At 33.4% G+C, this 21702-nt stretch overlaps 1 protein-coding gene across 6 annotated transcripts in view; it reads left to right on the top strand.

Moving 5' to 3' along the window:
• The window catches only part of FER (FER tyrosine kinase), a 466540-nt gene that overhangs the window by 76687 nt on the left and 368151 nt on the right, over positions 1-21702 (top strand). For all 6 annotated transcript variants that reach the window (XM_045999916.1, XM_045999920.1, XM_045999919.1 and 3 more), the window contains one exon: positions 2350-2449. In XM_045999916.1, coding sequence (XP_045855872.1) covers positions 2350-2449 — 100 coding nt within the window. The remainder of the gene's footprint in view (positions 1-2349; positions 2450-21702) is intronic.

Raw genomic sequence — 21702 nt, 5'->3', positions numbered from 1 at the left:
AAAATAATTGTATATCATGACTAGTGAGATTTATTTGAGGTATGCAAGGCTGGTACAACATTTGAAAATCAGTTAATGAAGTCCATCACATGAACAGATGAGAAAAAGAAAAATCACATGAGCATGCAAATAGATGTAGAAAAATCAATTGACAAAATTAAAAAACCGGTACACATTCATGATAAAAACTCTCAGTAAACTAGGAAAAGAGAAAACCTTCCTCAACTTGATAAAGAATATCTACAAAAAACCTACAGATAACATCATAAGTAATGATAAGAAACTTGTAACTTTCTCAGTAAGATCAGAAGCAAGTCAAAGATGTTTTCTCTTACCGTTGCTTGTTAACATCATACTGGAAGTCTTAGCTAATGCAGTAAGTCAAGAAAAGAAATGTATATAGATTGGGAACAATGAAATAAAGCTGTCTTTATTCACAGATGATATGACTGTCTGAAGAAAATCCAAGTGAATCAACAAAAAAACTTGTAATCAATAAGTGATTATAGCAAGGTTACAGTATACAATGTTACTCTACAAAATCAGTCACTTTCTTGTACATCAACAATAAACAAGTGGAATATGCAATTAAAAACACAATACCATTTTCATTAGCTCCTCCAAAAATGAAATACTTATGTACATATATGCAACATATATACAAGATCTATAGGAGGAGAACAACTGAAATTATAGAAGAAATAATTGGAGACATATTCCATGTTTGTTGATGAGAAGACTCAATATTGTCAATATGTCAGTTGTTCCGAGCTTGCTCTTTAGATTTAACACAATCCCAATATTGACAGAGTGATTCTAAACTTTATATGAGAGGCAAAAGACCCAGACTTGTCAACAGAATATTGAACATGGAATATTATTTAGTACTCAGAGAAATTAGCTATCAAGCCATGAAAAGACCTGGAGGAAATTTACATGCATATTACTAAGTGAAAGAAGCCAATCTAAAATGGGTACATACTACATGATTCTAACTATAGGATATTCTGGAAAAGACAAACTATAGAGACAGTAAAAAGACCAGTGGTTTCCAGGAGTTAAGGGAGAGAGAGGAATGAATAGGTGCAGCCCAGAGGATTTTATGACAGTTAAACTACTTTATATGATATTATAATTATAGATATATGTTGCTATTTATTTGTGCAAATCCATAGAATATACACCAGGAATGAAACCTAATTTGATTTTGGTTGATAATGATGTGTCATTGTAGGGTCATCTGTTGTAAAAAAAAATGTACCACTCTAGTAGGGGATGACTGTGCATTGGTATATACAGAAGGTATATGGGAAATCTCTGTTATTTTCTGTTCAGTTTTATTGTGAAACTAAATCTGCTCTAAAAAGAAAGTCCAGTATGCAAAGTTAATTATTGAGTTTTCTTTTATTTTGAAGATTTATTTATTTATTTGAGAGAAAGAGAGAGAGAGAGAGAGAGAGAGAATGAGCAGAGGGAGGGCAAAGGGAGAGAGAGAAAAATCCTCAAGCAGACTCTGCAGAATGTGGAGCCTGACACAGGGCTTGCTCCTAGGACCCTGAGCTCATGACCTGAGCTGAAACCAAGAGTCAACCGCCCAACCAACTGAGCCAGCCAGGTGCCCCTTGAGTTTTCTTTTTGTTAAAGGAATGGTTCAGATTCATTTATATATGTATCATAGCTATCAATATTTTTCTGTTTTTTTTTTGTATATTGTTGTCCTCCCGTCCATCAAGAACAATGGTCATGCAGAGTTTGTTAAAAGTGGACTCTGGAATGTTCTTCCAAGTTGCTTATGTCCTTTTTTGCAAGTTTTTGATGTTGCTGATATCTTGGTTTTCTCAAAGGTATATTAGAAGTTTTTCAGATACCATCTAAGACCATTATTTTTTCCTTAAATGCTATTTAAGTAGGCTTTTGTCTATAGAATCAAGGACTTTCATTTGCCTAGTCTTTCCAAAGAAATAAAAAATACTCATACTAGAAGTGGTAAATTAGAACAAGTCCAAGTTACTCTGTATAATTAATATAAATATTTAAATTAGTTCTTTTATTAGAGAAAATATTTCTGTATACAGCATCTTAATCTACTGGTCTTTAAAGTTTATATGATGACAGCAGTATTTCTTGACTTGCTTTTCTAAGAAATGTTATTCTTTTTTCATATGCTGTTGAATTTATTGATTTCTAAATCAATTTTTAATCTATTGTCTATAATATATATTTTGGAGCAACTCTGTTCTATAAGCAATAAATAACTCTGTTCTATAAGCAATAAAATATATATCAGTTAGTACTTCTGGATTTAAGTTTTTGACCATAAAATTTGTTCTTTATTATTCTTTTTGACAGGTTACAAAGACGGAATTAGAGAAATTAAAATCGAGCTATAGACAGTTAATAAAAGAAATGAATTCTGCCAAAGAGAAATATAAAGAAGCTTTAGCTAAAGGTATGGAAAAGATATGAAAAATTATTTATTTTAATGATTTTTTATTCTTATCATTTAAAGATTGTCTTAATGAGTAGCAGATTGATTCCACTTAGGCCAATTCACATTTTAAAAATATCAAAATATGCCAAAATAGACTAATTGTCAAACTATTTAATAAGTCTTTTTTGTTGTTTATAAATATATAAATTATATATAAATATATAAATATAAATATAAAGTGTATAAATATAAAGTGATATATTTTTGAGTAGTTCATGCTAAATGAAATTACATAGCACTTGTAGTAGAATGCAAAGAATGTTTAAAATTTTTTCTCCAGCATCAGATTTACTTATTTAATTACTGAATACTAAATAAGAAAAATAAGGTTGTATTTGTTTAGATACCTTTTTTAGTCCTCTTTTTACCTGTGGTATTTAAAAGCCATTAAAACACAAGATTATTTTATGGCATTATTTTGCTTTCATAGCTTAATTTTATGTGCCTATATTGTTCTAACATTTTCATAAGAACCTTTGGAAATAAATAGAAGGAGAAACATTATTTTTATTTTAAACAAGAGTTTATGGTTATGAGCCTTTAAATGTGAGTAAACAGTCTTCATATTTAAATTTTTTTAAATTATAAAGGTTGGAGGGTTTTTGTTTTTTTTTTTTTTTAATTTTTCCTGTCTAAATATAAGCTTTGTTAGCAGCTCTGCTTCTTCTTCTCAACATATTTTCTCTTGGTCTTTTACTTGTGTATATATTCTCGTTTTGTTGAGGTAAATCAAATAAATAGCTCTACATTTGAATATATTTTGCACAATGAAAATACCATGTTTTTGTTGTTAATCCCAGTGGACTAAAAGAGATACTGATGTAGATGGATTTCTCCCTCCTTCCGTTTCTTACTTCTTTCCTTTGTCTTCACTCTCTTCCTCCTCTGGCTGCTCTCTGGTTGCTTCCTCCTCTTCCTTCTCTTTGTCCTTCACCTTTCTCTTGCTTTCTCTCTGCTCCCCATTTTCCTACCAACACAACATTTACTTTGTTTCTGTCTGTTCCTGTCCCCACCCCTCACACATTTACCTCATTTTCTGTTTTTTTTCAGTGTTTCTGCTCCCTTTTTAGGGAAGATGAAACTCTGTTTAAAGTTTTCTTATTAATGTAAACATATCTTTTAAAATACATTTGTAATTCAATTATTTTAAACTATTTAAAAACTTAAATATTTTAAAAAATCATTTAAAAATGGTATTGTATAAAGATCATATACATACTTTGGAATCAGTATTGGATATAAATTCTAACACTGTGATTATTTCATAGATTTTCAAATTTCTTATATTTAATTATTATTCTTTTATTTTAAAAGCTCTCTAGATAATCAAGAAATATTTACTGAACATTTGCTGTCTATAAGTTATTGATATTCAAACAGTATTTCCTAGGCATTCAAGGAGCTTACCCATTTCTAGTTGATATTCTAATTTCTGAACAAGTCTTACCCTCTTTCAAAAGTCAGTTTATGTGCAAGGGATCCCTTGCTAAATGAAGAGTAGTTTAGAAGTAGTTTTGTACGTTAAGCATTACTACTCAATTTGTCAAAATAGTTAATTTTATAAGGTCTGTTACTTAATGCATGGCTAGCATTCTCAAATCAGTGCCCTACATTAAAAATATCTATATTTAAATTCACTCAGAGCAAGGGATGAATTAATCCAACTGTATTATAATTCAGCTGTGCTAAGTATTTCACACTAGGTTTGTATCTGTTGGAGAATGATTATTTATTTATTTATTTATTTATTAAAAGATTTTATGTATTTATTTGACAGAGAGAGATCACAAGTAGATAAAGAGGCAGGCAGAGAGAGAGAGAGAGAGGGAAGCAGGCTCCCTGCTGAGCAGAGAGCCCGATGCGGACTCCATCCCAGGACCCTGAGATCATGACCTGAGCCGAAGGCAGCGGCCCAACCCACTGAGCCACCCAGGTGCCCTGAGAATGATTATTTAAAAAAAGATATAATTACTCCCTAGTCTTTGATATTCGTTTTTTGTTTGTTTGTTTTTGTTTTTTAAAGATTTTGTTTATTTATTTGACAGAAATCACAAGTAGGCAGAGAGGCAGGCAGAGAGAGGAGGAAGCAGGCTCCCCACTGAGTAGAGAGCCCTATGCGGGGCTCAATCCCAGAACCCTGATATCATGACCTTAGCTGAAGGCAGAAGCTTATCCCACTGAGCCACCCAGGCACCCCTGGTATTCGGTTTTTTTAATGATTAGTTTATTTTGGTTGAAAAAATGAAATTTAATTCTGATGTCATAATAAAATTTTTAAATAGTTCTTCTGTGTAGAGCTTATATTATCAAATATTTTTCGCAGATAATAGTTGTTCTTTATTTTTTTTAAATTACTTTTAATTTAGATAAAATATCATTTAGTGTATTAATAGTAGGAAGGCAACTAGATTTGAAGATTATAGTTTTAATTGGTCCCAAGAAGTGTTATTATTTGGCTGAATGTCATGAAATTAAAATATGTGAATTTATTTACATTTTTCCTTCTAAAGGTATTAGTGATAATATTTTCCAGTTTTCAAAAATTTGATTGTTGTCATTAAATCAATGTATAACCTATAGAATATATATATAACCTATAGAATATATATAACCTATAGAATACATATTTTTAAAATAAGTTCTTATATGATTGTGTTTGATACATGACATGTAAATTTATCTTTTTATAATCAGAACTATCTTTATGCTCGTTTATGTGAAAAAGTATAGAATTATATTTTTGAACACTTTGTTTCTGTTATCAAACTACTTTTTATGTTTAACATGGAAATTTTCTTCTGTGAAGTTATTTACTCTTTACAAGGATGGCAAAATTTCCAACATTTGCAGACTTTATCTCAGAACCTTAGTTCATTTGTATAGGCCAGACCAGGGTAGTTCTGGAATGGTCTCTAGGAACTGCTGGGCACCAACAATGAATGCCCTGGCTGTGGTTCTAGCCACCAGAGATATTAGGAGGTCTTAAGACCCCAGTCTGACATATAGCTTCCAGTTAGAGAAGATGAGGCTTTAGGGAAGACAAGGCTTTGGGGGAAACAAGGCCTGAAATAATTCTTATAGTAAGGCTTAAATTCTGGATTTGAGAATGAATTCAGAGTTAAGTGTTCAGTTACTGCAACTGGAGGTTTAGCACTTACAGTTGATGAGAAGGAAGGCAGGGTTAATGTTTAAATTCCAAATTCCTGGGGCACCTGGGTGGCTCAGTGGGTTAAAGCCTCTGCCTTCGGCTCAGGTCGTGATCCCAGGGTTCTGGGATCGAGCCCCACATGGAGCTCTCTGCTCGGCGGGGAGCCTGCTTCCCCCTCTCTCTTTGCCTGCCTCTCTGCCTACTTGTGATCTCTGTCTGTCAAATAAATAAATAAAATTAAAAAAAAAATAAATTCCAAATTCCTGACCCCTGCTGTGTGGCTTACACAAAGGAACATTAGTTTATATTGTCTAATGTAAAATATAACACTCATTTGCCACATAAATGTAGCACTTTAATTAATTTCTTTGTAATATACCTTAAGTATTAAACTTTTTTTTTGCTCTGTGCTGTGCTGAGAAAGCAAATATTTGTCTTAAATTGATTTGGACTAATTTGAACATTAGTCTGTTGATTATTATTTATAACATGTAAACTGAGAAAAACCAAAATAATTTTAGAACAACCAAAATAATTGAGCTGAAGTCAATTATTCAGAATGTTTCTTGATAGCAGCACAGAATAATGAGTTCTTGAATACAAAATATACAGGTTTTACTTTTCTATTGCAGATTAAGTTCTGAGTACTTTAAGTTGAGCAATTGTTTAGGTTTAGCCATAAAACAGTTCTGTAAATCTACAAAGCCAAGGTTTTGACATAATGCCTGTAAATGTTGGCAAAATTTTCCATCACATTTATCCATATAAAAGGTAAATGAGGGCCACCTGGGTGGCTCAGTTAAGCTCCTGCCTTTGGCTCAGGTCATGATCCCAGGGTCCTGGGATCAAGCCTCATATTGTCTCCCTGCTCAGAGAGAAACCGGCTTCTCCCTCTCCCACTCCCACTTGCCCTGCTTGTTGTTCCCTCTCTCACTGTGTCTCTCTCTGTCAAATAAATAAACAAAATATTTTATTAAAAAGATTAAAAGCAAAAAGTAAATGACTTCACAGAAGAACTCGTATAGGATCATATTGTCTATGAATAAAGAAAGTTTAACTTTCTCTTTCCTATCTTGATAGCTTTTTCTTTTTCCTGTCTGATTGCCCTAGCTAGAGCCTCCAGTATAATGTTGAATACAGGTAGAAAGAGCAAAGCTATTGGTCTTTTTCCTTGAACGTAGGGGAAAAGTCAAAATTAAGTATTAAATTAGCTATAGTTTCAAAGTTTTTATCAGGTTGAAGTTCCTTTCTATTCCTACTTCAGAGTAGATGCTGGATTTTGTCAAATGCTTTCTTAGTATCTATGGAGATAAATACTTCTTTTTCTTTTCGTTTGATAGGAATTGCTTTGATTGATTTTCATGTTTCAAATATTACACCTGATCTCACATTCTTAGGATAAAGTCCTTGGTATGATGCACTATCATTTTTTAAATATTGTTGAATATGGTTGGCTGGTTTTTTTTTCATAATTTTTATCTATAACTTTGTTTCTTGTATTTTTGTCTCATTTTATTATAAAGCTAATGCTATTCTATGAATGGTTACTTCCTATTCAACTTTTTAGAAAGATTTGTGTTCAATTGGGTTCAATTGGTAGTATTTCTTAAATATTGGTAGAATTCACTAGTGAAGCCATCTGGGTCTGCATGTTTTTATTTTTTACTTTTTGGCAAAGATTGTTAAACTACCAATTTTTTGGATTAATGTAGACTCTTTAGTTTATCTGTTTCTTTTTGAATTTTAATAGGTTGTATCCTTCAAAGAAACGTCCATTTCACTTAAGTTGTTGGATTTATTGCTATCAAATTGTTCATATTTCCTTATTGACCTTTTTAAATTTGTAGAATCTGTGGTGACTTCTTTCCCATTCTTGACACTGGTATTTTATGTTTCCTATTCTTCAGACTGGTATTTTATGTCTTGATACTGGTATTTTATGATCCTGGCATTCCTAATCATTCTGGCTAGAGGTTTATCAGTTTTATTTTCTCAAAGATCAGCTTTTGGCTTTATTGGGTTTTTTTCCCCCTATTTTTCTGCTTTCTGTTTAATTGACTCATGCTCTAATATTTATATAATTTCTTTCCTTCTGCTTGTTTTAGGCTTAGTTTGCACCATTTAAAAAAATTAAAAAAAAATTTTTTAAATATTTTATTTATTTGACAGAGAGAAATCACAACTAGGCAGAGAGGCAGGCAGAGAGAGAGGAGGAAGCAGGCTCGCTGCAGAGCAGAGAGCCTGATGTGGGGCTCGATCCCAGGACCCTGACCTGATCCCATGACCTGAGCCAAAGGCAGAGGCTTTAACCCACTGAGCCACCCAGGCACCCCACCATTTAAAAAATTTTAAAATATTAAATATTAAATATTAAAAAATACTTTCTAATTTCTAATTTCCCTTTTCTTTTTTTTCTTTGCTCTATAGGTTATTTAAAAGTGTTTGGGTTAGTTTTCTAAACATTTGGCATTTTTCTAGAGATGTTTAAATATTTTATTTTTAATTCCATTTTGATCTGAGGTTTTTTTATGACTTCATTTCTTTAAATTTGTGTGTATATGTTATCTGGCCCACAGTATGGTCTGTTTTGATAAATGCTTCATAACTACTTGATAAGAATGTGCATTCTGCTGCTGTTGGTTAGAGTGGTCTATACTATCAGCTTGGTCCAATAGGCTAATTGTATTTTTTGATATTTTTATGTTCTTACTGATTTTATGTCTATTTGTTATATTAATGATTGAGAGAGGGCAAATGAAATCTCCCACTATAATTGTGAATTAGTCTATTTCTTCTTATAGTTTCAATTTTTTGCTTCATGTACTTTGAAAATCTGTTATTAGGTAAATAAGCAGTTACGATTATTATATCCCTTGATGAATTGACCCCTTTATCATTATGAAATGATCTTTATTATCCCTGGTAGTATTCTTTGCTGTGTTATCTATTCTACCTGATACTAATATAGCCACGACTATACATTACTTTGATTAGCGTTTACGTGTTGTATCTTTTTTTCATTCTTTAATCTGCTTCAGTCTTTATTTTTGAGTTACGTGCCTTATAAGCACCGTATAGTAAGGTTGTGCTTTTTTGTCTTGTTAATCTCTACATTTTAATGGGGATTATGAGACTATATTTAATACGACTTTTGGTAATGTTAGGTTTAAATTTGTCATCTTGCAGTTTGTTTTCTCTTTGTTCCACTTATTCTTTATCTCCTTTTCATTTTATCTCTCTTCTTTTGGATGAATTGAAATATTTTCTTAAGGTACCGTTTTATCCCTTTTGTTGTTTTATTACCTATAACTTTTTATTTTGTTATGTCATCTTTAATAGTATATCTTCAGGTGTTATAATGCTTTACTTTTAACATGGGACTCTTACAATGGTATAGCCTTCTGGTCTGTTTGCTGTTGTTGTAATATGTATTACTTTTGCATATGTTGTAAAGTCCATCCTACCTTGTTAATATTTTTGTATTTATTTGGCCAGTTATTTTTAAAATTACAACAGAACAGCTCATGTATTTATCTATGTAGCTATCTTTTCTAGTATTCTGTATTCCATCTGGTATCATTTTACTTATGCCCGAAAGACTTATTTTAATGTTTCTTGTAATGTAAATCTGTAGTAATAAATTCTTTCAGTTTTTGCATGCTTGAAAAAGTTCTATTTCACCTTTGTTTTTGAAGTATATCTTTGTTGGGTATAGAATTCCATTTTGGCATTTTATTTCCTTTTCAGATCTTTTTTTTTAACTTTTTTAAATTTTTTTAATTTATTTGACAGAGAGAGATCACAAGTAGGCAGAGAGACAGGCAGAGAGAGTGAGAAGCAGGCTCCCTGCTGAACAGAGAGCCCGATGCGGGACTCGATTCCAGGACCCTGAGATCATGACCCAAGCCGAAGGTAGCGGCTTAAACCACTGAGCCACCCAGGCGCCCCTCCTTTTCAGATCTTTAAGCAATTTGTTCATGATGTATATTGCTGTAGTTTTTTTTTTTTCTCTCTCTTTGTTTGTGGTTTTTGAGCCACTTGTATCTGAGAGTTTATAGTTTTCATCAAATTTGGAAAACTTTTATCCACTATTTCTTCATGTATATTTTTTCTCTCCCTATCTCTGTTCTCTCTGTTAGAGACTCCTGTTACACATATATTAGGTTGCCCGTAGTTGTCTTACAGCCTATTAGTACTCTTCATTATTTTTCCCTGTATTTCTCTCTCTCTCTATCTAACATTTATTTATTTTAAAAGGAGAGAGAAAGAGAGAGAGAGAGAGAGCAGAGTGCAGGGGGAGGGGCAACGGAAGAGCGGGTGGAGGGGTGGGGAGTGGAGATAGAATCTCAAACAGACTCCCTGCACAGCGCAGAGCCAGAGGCAGAGCTTGATCCCAGAACCTTGAGATCATGATGTGAGTCAAAAATCAAGAGTCAGACTTTTAACCAACTGAGCCACCCATGCATCCCTCTTTCTGTTTCATTTTTATTAGTTTCTATGGCTATGTTTATAAGTTTACTAATCTTTCTTTCCACAATGCCTAATCTGCCTTTAATCCCATGCAACATAGTTTTCATTTCAGGCATTGCATATTATGCCTGAATAATTATGATTTGGGTTTTTTTTCTTAAAAGGTATCTACTTAACATTTTAACGCAAGTTTAGAATCTTAGTGGACTTCATCATTTTTCTTCATTTGTTCTAAGACTTGTATGAGTTTATTCATTCCCAGATTTTTTTATTTCACTATAATCTTCCACTTGTTCATGTTATAAAAAATACACATAACCTTTATTTGTATACCTACATGCAGTCCCTTTGTTCATATGGCATGTAGCAATTTTTTCCATAGTTAAAAATATTTTTAAGGGTAAATGTAATGTATGGTAATTTTATAAAAGGTAAGCAATACCATATTGAACCTTATGGCATTGAATTAAGTGGATTTAAATACAGTTTTGTTTTGCAGTTTTATAGTTTGCTTGAAGATGTACTGAACTAACAGAAAAGATGTTCAAAATGACTCTCATGGTTATGTATTCTTATATAGCCTATTTAATTGATCCTGTGTGGCTAGAATTATGCTAGGGTTTTATATTTACCAAGCCTCAAAATACCCACAATAACATTTGCGGGGGTTTCTCATACGTGAGTGGAAGTCTGAATGCTTTTGCTTTATCATACATCATCTTCAGAAAAAAGAAGATAGGATGAGCTATTCCACATTACACATGCCCATAACAGTCAGTCTAGCAAAGTTTAAAAGGAGCGCTCTTCACCCACTTTTATAACAAGAGTAGGGAAACAAACTCTCCTTCAAATTTTCTTTCTTTATGGCAAACAAAACAGAGTGCTAAGAGATTTGTAAACTCCCTGATTATTTACAGCCCTCACTTATCCTATGCAGACAGAATAAGAGGATACCTACTGCTAGAACTGTGGGGAGCTAGCTACAAGTCTCATTCAAAAGTAAATTTTTCTGTAATTGGGAAGTAGATTTTCTTAAATTGCCTCTTCATGCATTATGAATAGTTCTGTGGTATTTTATAGCCAATTAAAATTGATTAGATCCATTGAGTTGTCTCTTTAGAGTACTTTAATTATGAAAACCAGTTTGAAATGAGTCCAGATTTGAGACAGATGGTTAAATTTATGTTTAAATAAATCCAAATTTAAAAAAATGAGTAAAACTTTTTAAAGCCTCTTTAGTTGATTTTCTCATTTTTAGTCCAAAAAGAATGGCAGCTGGCCTTCCTGTTCAATAATCTCTAAATCTTGGAGACATCCAAAAATTAGAATCTTATATGCATGATATATGGAGGTCCTCTAGACAAATATTCTGAAATTCAAATTTATTTCTCAGTTCAACCTAAGGAAAGAAATCCATTTTGGATACAGAACTTGCTAAAGACCAAAGCTGAGTTCAAACTGTGTTTGTTGATCATCACTTCTATTGATGTGGCTTGAAAGTGAGAGGTTTTCTTTTTTTTTTTTTTTGGACCTATTTATTAATACATGATATATCAGCAGCTAACTTATGGCATGAATGCTTTTCACTGCATGGAGCTTAATACAGTAGGAAGTTTACAAGGTCATAAAGACTAATGACATTCTTCATTGTTAATCTAATTTGCATTGGGTTAAAGTTGCAGAAATTGAAGTGACAGTTACAATATTCTCATTAGATGCTGAAATATTATGTGGGATGGGATATGCTACATGATTCATTTATTTTCTACAGATAACTTCCTAAAATTGAAACAAAATTAAAGCACAATAATTTGATTTGTCCCTATTTTTCATAGTTTTATTGAATAAACAAAGCTAAGTTTCACATACAAAGAGATTAAGAAAAATGATATCCTTTTGGCTGATTTCCTCTATATTTTATAGGTGAGCTCCTTAACAATATTAGTTTTGGACTTGATTACTAGAAAGATGATTTAAACAGATGCAGAAGGTAAAATTACAATCTTTCTATAACTTTTAACTTTGTAAAAATTTTTCTTTAAGCTTAAATTTATTTTTTAATAGTAAGAAATATATCAATTTATGTATTTTCTTTCGATGTGCCAGGCACTGTTATTTGCACTAGGAATATTGTAGATAACAAACCATACAAAAATTCCTTCCTCTCTAAGGCTTACATTTTAGAGAAGATAGTTAATTAATACATGTATGTGAAATGTATAATATATTAGATGGTGATAAGTACCATGGAGAAAAATGAAACATGGTAGGTTGATAGGTTGTTGGGAGGATGATCAGGTCAGGCTTCATGGAGAAAGAGACATATAAATGAAGGGTGAAGGAAGTGAGGAAGGGAAGTGAAGAAGGGAAGAGTAATACAGGTAGAGGGAATAGTCAAAGCAAACTCATTGAGATGGGATCATGTATGGCATATTTGAGCAGCTGAATGAAGGAAGAATGGCTGTAGCAATGTCCTTGAGTAGGTAAGGAGGTGATGAATCTAGTGCCCAAGTGAATGGATTGGTTTTAGTGAGGAGTTAGGGCAGGTTATTTATAGTAATAGTTGAAGAGAGAAGGCCAAATATACGGCTTTATTCAGATAAGAAGGTAGATATGCTGGTTAGGGCTTGTTGAAGTTTCTTGAGATTACTTTTTTTAGTGGGGTTCCTGGGCTCCCTCTTCTCACTTGTGTGATTCCAAATTCAAAATCACAGATATAAACCAGTAAGTGTACATTGAAGAGTTGGTCTTCTACCTATTACCTATTTTTTTCCTCCTGAGGCAACGAATACTTTGTTTCTTCTAGGTATAGTTTATGTATATCCTGTAGCTTTTAAGCCACGTAATTAAAGGTATTCACCAATTTATTATATAATCTTATGCATTATAGTACATTATTCAGAGTTTGAGGTCACTTACTGGTGGGGTATTCATGCTAATAAAAGGCGATCTCTACACTTCTTCCTCTATTATCATATATTCTCACATTATATCCTAAGATTATTATAACTTTTTTGTGAGCCTTTGTTTTAATTTTTTTGCAAGCATCTTTTAAGAAAGGACTGTCTGTCCCTCACAGAAAATACTTTAAAATTTTAAAGGATAAAAGCCCCTCATTTGCTGGACATGTTGTTATTCCACACATTTGACTAGTGTTATAAAGTAGAATGATAGTTTTTTTGTTTGTTTTTTCATTCTGGCTAGCTTTATGTATTAATATTGCTCCTAGTGAAATACCTGCTTGAAACATAGATGTTGAAACCACGTTTTCTTTTTTATTTTGGAAGGTATTTTGATATTTAAAAAAAAATCATTGAGACATTTCATCTGTAGACTAAATAACTCCCAATTTTTTAGATTTGGTGAATATTCACATACTTTTGAATCTTGGTCAGATTTCCACAGCTTTTGATGTTTAACCTTTATTTTGACATTATTTCAGACTTACTGAAGTGTTGAAAACCTAAGGCAAAGAATACTCATATACTCTTCACTTATATTCCCCAAATATTAATATTTTACCACATTTGCCTTATCTGTTCTTTCTCTGTATTTGAGAGAGAGAGAAATTGAAAATGGCTCCTCTGTCCTTTGGTGTGTTCCTGTCATTCACTGAGCACTTATTTTCTCGCTCATACTATATTTTTCATGCTCTAAATCCTGCTCCATTTCTCTAAGGAACGATAGTTCCTTTTAATGTTTTTTTCCATTTAGTATTTAGAAACCATCATTTAGGCACTGCGTGTGCTCATTGCTACTGGGGTGTCTTTATTCTAAGTCCCCTCAATGGACGGAGATAAGAAATAAGCAAATGTATATACATACATGCACACAAGTATATCTGTTCCCAATTCCTATGTCTGTTTATCTATACTAAAACTGAAGAGTTTATATTGATAGTTCTGGTTCTAGTCCAATGCCATGTGTTCATTCTCTATTTTCCTATTCATGTATTTGCAACTTCTTTCTCTGACAGTGGGAAATCTGGCTTCTGTTAGTTACGGTCTATTTACTTACTTGCTCAATCCTAAAATAACAGAAAATAATTTCAGAATTACTGACTCATGCCTCTGAAAAAAGAAACTACAATTCATAATTTCTTTAGAGATCTTTTGTCTTTAGTTTTTTGTTGTAATCAAATATTGTTTCCAATGTTACTTAGATTAATTCTTTTCTTCCCCACTCTTTTCAGTGTGATTATGTTATTCACTGGAAATGTAGGTTGGTTCACTTGTTTTGTTGTATCTCATTTTAAATTGTTTTTTTCTCTCTTATTGATTTTATCTGTTTCATTAATGGTTAAAAATTAATGTTTCCAGGGGCACCTGGGTGGCTCAGTGGGTTAAAGCCTCTGCCTTCAGCTCAGGTCATGATCCCAGGGTCCTGGGATCGAGCCCCACATCGGGCTCTCTGCTCCACAGGGAGCCTGCTTCCTCCTCTCTCTCTGCCTGCCTCTCTGCCTAGTTGTGATTTCTCTCTGTCAAATAAATAAAATATTAAAAATAATAATTAATGTTTCCAAAAGTCAGAACTGCATAAAACTATATACTTAGAGAACACTATCTTCTTTAATTATTTCTTTCTTTCTTACACAAAAACTGTCATACTATGATACTCCTCTTCATTTTGCTTTTCTATTTGAATTTTATCCTAAAAATCACAATACTTCAGTTTGTAGCTTTATTTCTCATTCTTTTTAACTGTTGCATAACACTTCACTGTAAGTTCATTCAAGTACTTTCTGTATATGGACATACAGTTTTTCTAATTTTTCCAGTTATATACATTTACTAACATGAATAACCTGTGTGGGTTTTTTTTTTAAATCATTAGAGGAATATCTTAAATGTAAATTCCTAGAAGTGTATGATTGCAGGTATAAAAGATAAATGTTGTGTGTAGTTTATACCATCTATAAAGATTGTACCAATCTGCATTCCTATCAGAAATGTGTAAGTGTATCTGTTTCTCCACACATTTGCCAAAACAGAGTGCCAATTCACTAGGTGAAAAATAACATCTCTTAATTTTACTTGGCATTTCTTTTATTACGAGTGAGGGAGTAAGGTTGACTATTTTTATATGTTTAAAGTCCATTTTAAAGTATTTTTTTGGGTGTGTGGATTGTCTTTTGTCCATTTTCCTTTCAAGTTTTTGATCTTTTTTTCCCCTTAAATTTTTAATGTACTACAGTATATATAGATACAGAATATACCTGTATCTGTTATTCATGGTAAATATATTTTCTACTAGTTTGTTAGCTGTTATTTGACTTGGTTTAATGTGTTTTCCTCCACTGACGAATGATGAAACTCTAGCTACTGATATTACTATGAGAAATAAATGTCCTATGTCTCTGTCCCAGGAGGCTTGTGTCTTCTGCCCACCTCCATGAAGTTGAGGCAGGCTAAATTGTTAGCTTGCATGTAGAGTAAAATCTTATAACCTTCATGCTCTTGATAAAGACTGATGTGTCCTTTTATTTAAAAAAAAAATATATTTTTTAATAGATAGATAGACGTTTTAAAACGTATTATTTATTTAACAGAGAGAGATATATCTCACACGTAGGCAGAGCAGCAGGCCGAGGGAGAGGGAGAAGCAGGCTTCCCACCGAGCAGTGAGCCCGATTTCGGCTCATTCCCAGGATGATCTGAGCTGAAGGCAGATGCTTAACCGACTGAGCCATGCAGCGCCCCTTATTTACCCATTTTGATTTTCATTTTTTTTTCCTGCAGAATTGTGTCCTCTCTTGTTTCTTTTTTACTTCAGAGTTTCCAAAGTTTGTTCATTTTAACCATTTCTCCCCCTGGCGTATTACCTTTCTAAGACTGTTTCCCTTGCCTTTCACATGTACTTTTAGTTCCCTTTCTTGCAGTCAGTGCTGTGATCTGCCATTATGCTTTTCCAGTATTTTTCACATGTGGAATGAGCTTTCTTCTTCTGATAATGTTTTTTGATCAGTCTTTAAGTACACTGCTAGCTTTTCTCTTTTTCTTCTTTTTTTCTTTTTTCAGAACAGCCTTTGGTGCCCATGTGGGCTTGCAGTGGCAGGGTGAGAGATCTTTTGCAGAGATTTGGTGTTTATTTTTCTACTCGTAGACAATTTAAAATTTGGACATTCTCTGCCTGTTATGCTAAGGATGTGGGCTTATTTATTTTTCTTTTTGTTTTTTATTAAATTTTCAGGTGCTATGTTAGAAATTTAGAATTATGCTATTACTTCATTACATCTACCCAGAACCCTCTCCTTCACAGCTTTGTTAGATTATGGAATATAGATTTGCGCATGGTATATCATTCAATTTTTAGATTATTAAAAGGTTGTTGTCAGTTGAATCTAGCAATCACTATAAGCAAGGAAATCATATTGCGCAGTTAGAGAGCTTACTCTGTTAAGGTATTTTGCTCAATTTTTAAATAAAATACCACCGTAGGGATGCCTGGGTGGCTCAGTTGGTTATGCATCTGCCTTTGTCACAGGTCATAATCCCAGGGTCCTGGGATGGAGTCCTGCGTTAGGCTCCTTGCTCAGCAGGGAGCCTGCTTCTCCCTCCCCCTGCTGCTCTCCCTGCTTCTCTCTCTGGCAAATAAATAAATAAAATCTTTAAAAAAATACTGTTTTAGTTCCTTGAACATTTTAGAACCCATAACACATCCAGCAAATATTTCTTGATTGATGTATCAGTTTTTTTCAGGTGCCATGAAATTTATTAAAAATAGCACAATATGGATATATCTGTTGTACTTTTTAATGCTTTATAGGAGCATATGATCAAAAGGTTTTTTTCAGCTCTCCAAATTCTGTATCTTCCTTAGCCTTTGCTGTTGCATATTGATAGTTTTTTGCCATTCAGTCTCCATTCACAACCAGTGAATTGATAAGGGCAGATAATTTAACTCCCAGGATTGGAAATCAGAAGCTAAAATTTAGGTTATAAGACTTGCTTGGGTTGCACAGCTAATCAAAGAAGAAGCTGAGAAAAATTCCCGACTTCTTAACTCTGCTTTTGTCTGAACAGCGCCAAGTAAAATGGGTAGTTCATTCATTGTTCCCTTATGTCATACTTGAATTTTAACTTTCATTTGAAAAAACTTGTGTAGACATTTGGCCCATGTAACTCATATATTAGGATGAATTCTTGTTTATTTTTTTCTTGCTCAGAGTAATAAGTAGAAATTGTATAGTTGAGGAGGAATGTTTTGAAAAGAAAGGAAAAATGTAAGACGGTAGTCAATTTACCCAATGAAAGTAAAGTCGTCTTGCAGGCATTTTACTCTGTGAAAATAATCACTTCTCATTTATTATCAGGAGACTTTCCACCATAATATTTAACAAATGGTAAATGCTTCTGAAATTTATAATAAAAAATACTTGACTTTCTAGGCTAGCTTAATGAGTAGTAGTCTTGCCTGTCTCTTGTAAATGTCAAACTTACATAATTGAGTTTTGCTAGCTTCATAATATTGTTTATGGCATGACATGTTGTATATACACTCTGTTATTACAAACATTAAACGGATTTGTCAGCAAGTGGTGGCAAAAGACTTATAATTCGATCTCTTTGTGAAATTCATTATGTGGGAGGAGGAAAAATGGGATGTTTTCCTCCCTGTTAATTGACACATAGGACAACTTCATGCCCTGCTTCGATGCCTCTCATCATTAAACAAAAAGTCATATGGCAACAGAGGTATAATTCTGTGTCTGTCAATAAAAATTTACTTGGCTCTGCATACTTCACATTAATTTTAAGCTCAAATGTAGTTATTTAAAAGTTAAGAAAGGTTAATAGTGATGTGAAAGATTCTGCACCAAGAAGCTATGTTGTGGGGCGCCTGGGTGGCTTTGTGGGTTAAAGCCTCTGCCTTTGGCTCAGGTCATGATCTCAGGGTCCTGGGATCAAGCCCTGCATTGGGCTCTCTGCTGGGCGGGGAGTCTTCTCCCCCGCCCCCCGCCTGCCTCTCTGTCTATTTGTGATCTCTGTCTGTCAAATAAATAAATAAAATCTTAAAAAAATAAAAAGAAGCTATGTTGCAAGAATTGTGTTAGTTTTTTGCAACATATTTAAGAAGTGAATGGAATGAAAAGAAAATTTATTTGTAAGTGGTTTTCACAGAGTACTACTATTTCTTGAATTTACTTATATAGTTTTTCTTGGGACCTAAATAATTATTTTAAAACAAATCAGGAAAAAATATAATAGAATTCCTTTCCAAATGATGGCAGGTGAGCATGTTTTTGAAACTTTTTGTTGATCTCTACAGGGGAGGGAAGGTGAGAGGTAGATATAGATAGGTTGATCAGTCATGTGCATGCACAAGTACACCTTATAACCAAATACATAAATGTACGTGAGCAATAGAGTGCAAAAGCAACAAACCAAAACCTACTAAGACATACACCTAAATTCAGTTTGAAACCCAAAGCTCTTTTAAAAAACTTTATTAGTGGTAGTGTTTTAATGTAATGAATTCTGACTTGGATGTTTTCAAAGGCATTTAATTTTTTGTAAATTGTGTTAATGACCACTGATAAGCTGTTGATAATTCAGTTTGGTTGTTACAGCCTTTTTCAGGTTGTTTGTCATAAAGAAAAAAAAGTGAGAAATTCTTAACTTTTCTAATGTTAATTTAGATTATAAAATCTTAGCTGAGTATTGCCTATTTATTGCATCGTCACCAGCTAGAAAGACAGATGGGTACTGTGCAGTTTAGAAATCTGCAAATAGGAGGACAGATGGGTGGTTAAAATGTCTACATGAAAATGTTTGTGTGGAGAGCTTGACTCGTGAAGTTACACTAAAAAATCCAAGTACTTAATTTAGAATAATAGAGTTCATATAAAAAGTAATATTTTTTAAAAAGTGACATAAAATATGGAATTAATTGAATTTACTAGATAATCATACTTTTTGAATTTATGATAAAAATTAACAAATTAGAACACAGTTCTTAAATATTCTTGCCTGGAAAATGCTTGCTTTATTTTCTTCTTATCAATATTTAGACTCTAGGAAACGTCTTTATTACTTGTGATCAATTTGTCTGTGTAATTTATATGACTTTTTGAACTCTTGTCAGATTTTGCCAAATTTTAAGTAAAGTGTCCTTAAACTAGCTTAAAAATGATAAATGAAATTTAAAAAAAGAACGAAAGAAAAGGGCCTTGAAAGGGCTGCTCTGACAGCTTCTATAGTAGGTGTTTGTGGACTTTTTCTGTCTCCTTCAGACATTAATGTGAGTTGGCTCCCAGCTCAAACATTGATTTCCATTTGGTCGGGTATGCACTTTGGCTCCTGGGTATTAGTTTCATATAGGAGTCTCATCCTGACTTGTGGAGTTAGGGAGGAAAAGGGGTTGTTATTTTAGAGGGAGGTTCTGGGGCTGGCCGTAGATGTGTCAACTACATTGACTCTTGGGGTATTTTTTGAAATGTATTTTTGCAAGAAGGATGCCAAGTAGCAATATTTATGGATAAATAAACATAGTATTCAATGTAAAAAATGATTGTAATGATTAAACATGTAGGAGGGGGGCACCTGGGTGGCTCAGTGGATTGAGCCGCTGCCTTCGGCTCGGGTCATGATCTCAGGGTCCTGGGATCGAGCCCCGCATCGGGCTCTCTGCTCCGCAGGGAGCCTGCTTCCTCCTCTCTCTCTGCCTGCCTCTCTGCCTACTTGTGATCTCTCTCTCTGTCAATTAAATAAATAAAATCTTTAAAAAAAAAAAAAAAAAAAAAAAAAAACATGTAGGAGGTTTGTGTTCGTGAGAATCTTAAAAATCATTCATGGTTAGTATTATTGAAGTGATTTGTAATTGTGACATTAAAAAGACTATCCCATTATGCCATACAGAATGAGTAAAAATTTCGCTAGGGATTTGTATTAACTGAGGCAAAAAAATTTATTGGTTTTTCAATGAAGATTTAAAAAAATTGGAAGTCAAGTATAATAGAATTTTTTGAAATCACAGGGCATCCTTCATAGTGAGGATAGCAAGGATGCCTTTCATGAGTTTATTTCAATTACATATTTAAAAATGTATATGATTATTGGCTCATGACATAAAATATATTATTCTATGAGCTGTAGTCAAAAAGTGAGAAAAGCCACTTTTGTAGTGGCTTATGTTATTTTTTTCTGATCCCTTCAGATCAGAGCTGAATTAATATATATACTCCCATCCTCCCAGTCTGGCGTTAGAACCTGTTTCTGGATAGCAATGAGAAGGGTTAGAAAAGATACTCTGGTGATTAAAATATTTTCTTCTTGAGAAGTTCTTTATTTTATAACACAAAATAGGTTATCTTGGGCAGCAATTTGTAAATAACTTGGATAATTAATAATGTTCCCATGTGCAGGAACTGGCTAATGGACTATGGCGAGAGAGTTATGCTCTGTAAAATAATTAGGTGCAACTCCCTAAAATAATTACATGGTGGCTCTAGTACTTGGAACCAGTAGAGTTTGTAGGTAGCGGAGATCTACCAGTGTGCCAGAAAGATTTCCATTTTTACCAGCTAGATGTGGTTCCTATACCTGAGAATTGGAGGGGAGATGAGAAAGGCAAGGGAACGGTTCTTACTATGTTGCCCTGCCTGTGCCTATCTGAGGGTCTGCGGTCTCCTCTCTCCCCCAAAACACTGACTTTTTCTCTGCTTTTGGCCCTGGGCTAGCGACATCCTCCAACAGGGAATGCTTTTCCAACTCCTACATATAGGGACTACTCAGATGGGTGCCACGTCGAAACAGAGTGGCAGCAGAGGGGAGCCTGTGGCATCAAAAATTCTCAACATAGATCTTTTTTTGGGAGAAGATTAATTTGGAGGATTATGCTTGGAAAGAGGGCAAAAATTAATAAACATTTTGAAAAGTTTATTCCCTAAATCTAAATAATTGACAAGATATATTTGTTCAGTTTGCACCAACAATTGTAGACATGCTTAAAAATTTTACTTATAGAGTCATTTATACTGTCAATCTGTAAATATTTTCTGAACGATTTTACTAAAGTCACCCCAAAAGGTTTTAGTTCATAATATTATCAATATCTCCTGGACTTCTCCCATATCAAGTTTACATTTCCCTGCTTGATTTTCAAGTCATTCACTACTAAAGTTGCCCTACCTCTATAGACATAATGCCTTCACTTCCTTGAAACTTAGCCTCTTTGAGCTTATTTCTTTGCTTTCCTATGTAATTTCACTTATTCTCAATATATTTTCCCTCAGTATTCCAATTCACCAGACCAGGGGTTCTAGGTTGAGGACTTGGTTTTGCTGGGTACTGAATTCCTAATGTTTTGCACAGTTCCTGGTGGTGATCAGTTAATAATATGCATTGAAAGAAAGGAACAAAAGGAGGAATTTTTGTCCATTCTGTCTTTTTTATACCTTCCTGGACACACCCCATGTTTGGTTTTTCTACAAAGCCTCCTTTGACTCCCTTTGTCTTTATTGATACCACAAATACAGACCTAAAAATTTAACATTATATTTATAAACTTTCCTGTTTCCTTGATTATACAGTTTCATTTGCATTGTTGTTCCAATTTGGTGTGAGCTGCTTGAAAATGAGAAGGAACACTTTTC

Source organism: Meles meles, chromosome 3, assembly GCF_922984935.1.
Source record: "Meles meles chromosome 3, mMelMel3.1 paternal haplotype, whole genome shotgun sequence".
In the NCBI taxonomy this organism is placed as follows: Eukaryota; Metazoa; Chordata; class Mammalia; order Carnivora; family Mustelidae; genus Meles; species Meles meles.
Note: the sequence above shows the minus strand (reverse complement) of the source record. Positions and strands in the feature narration are given on the sequence as shown.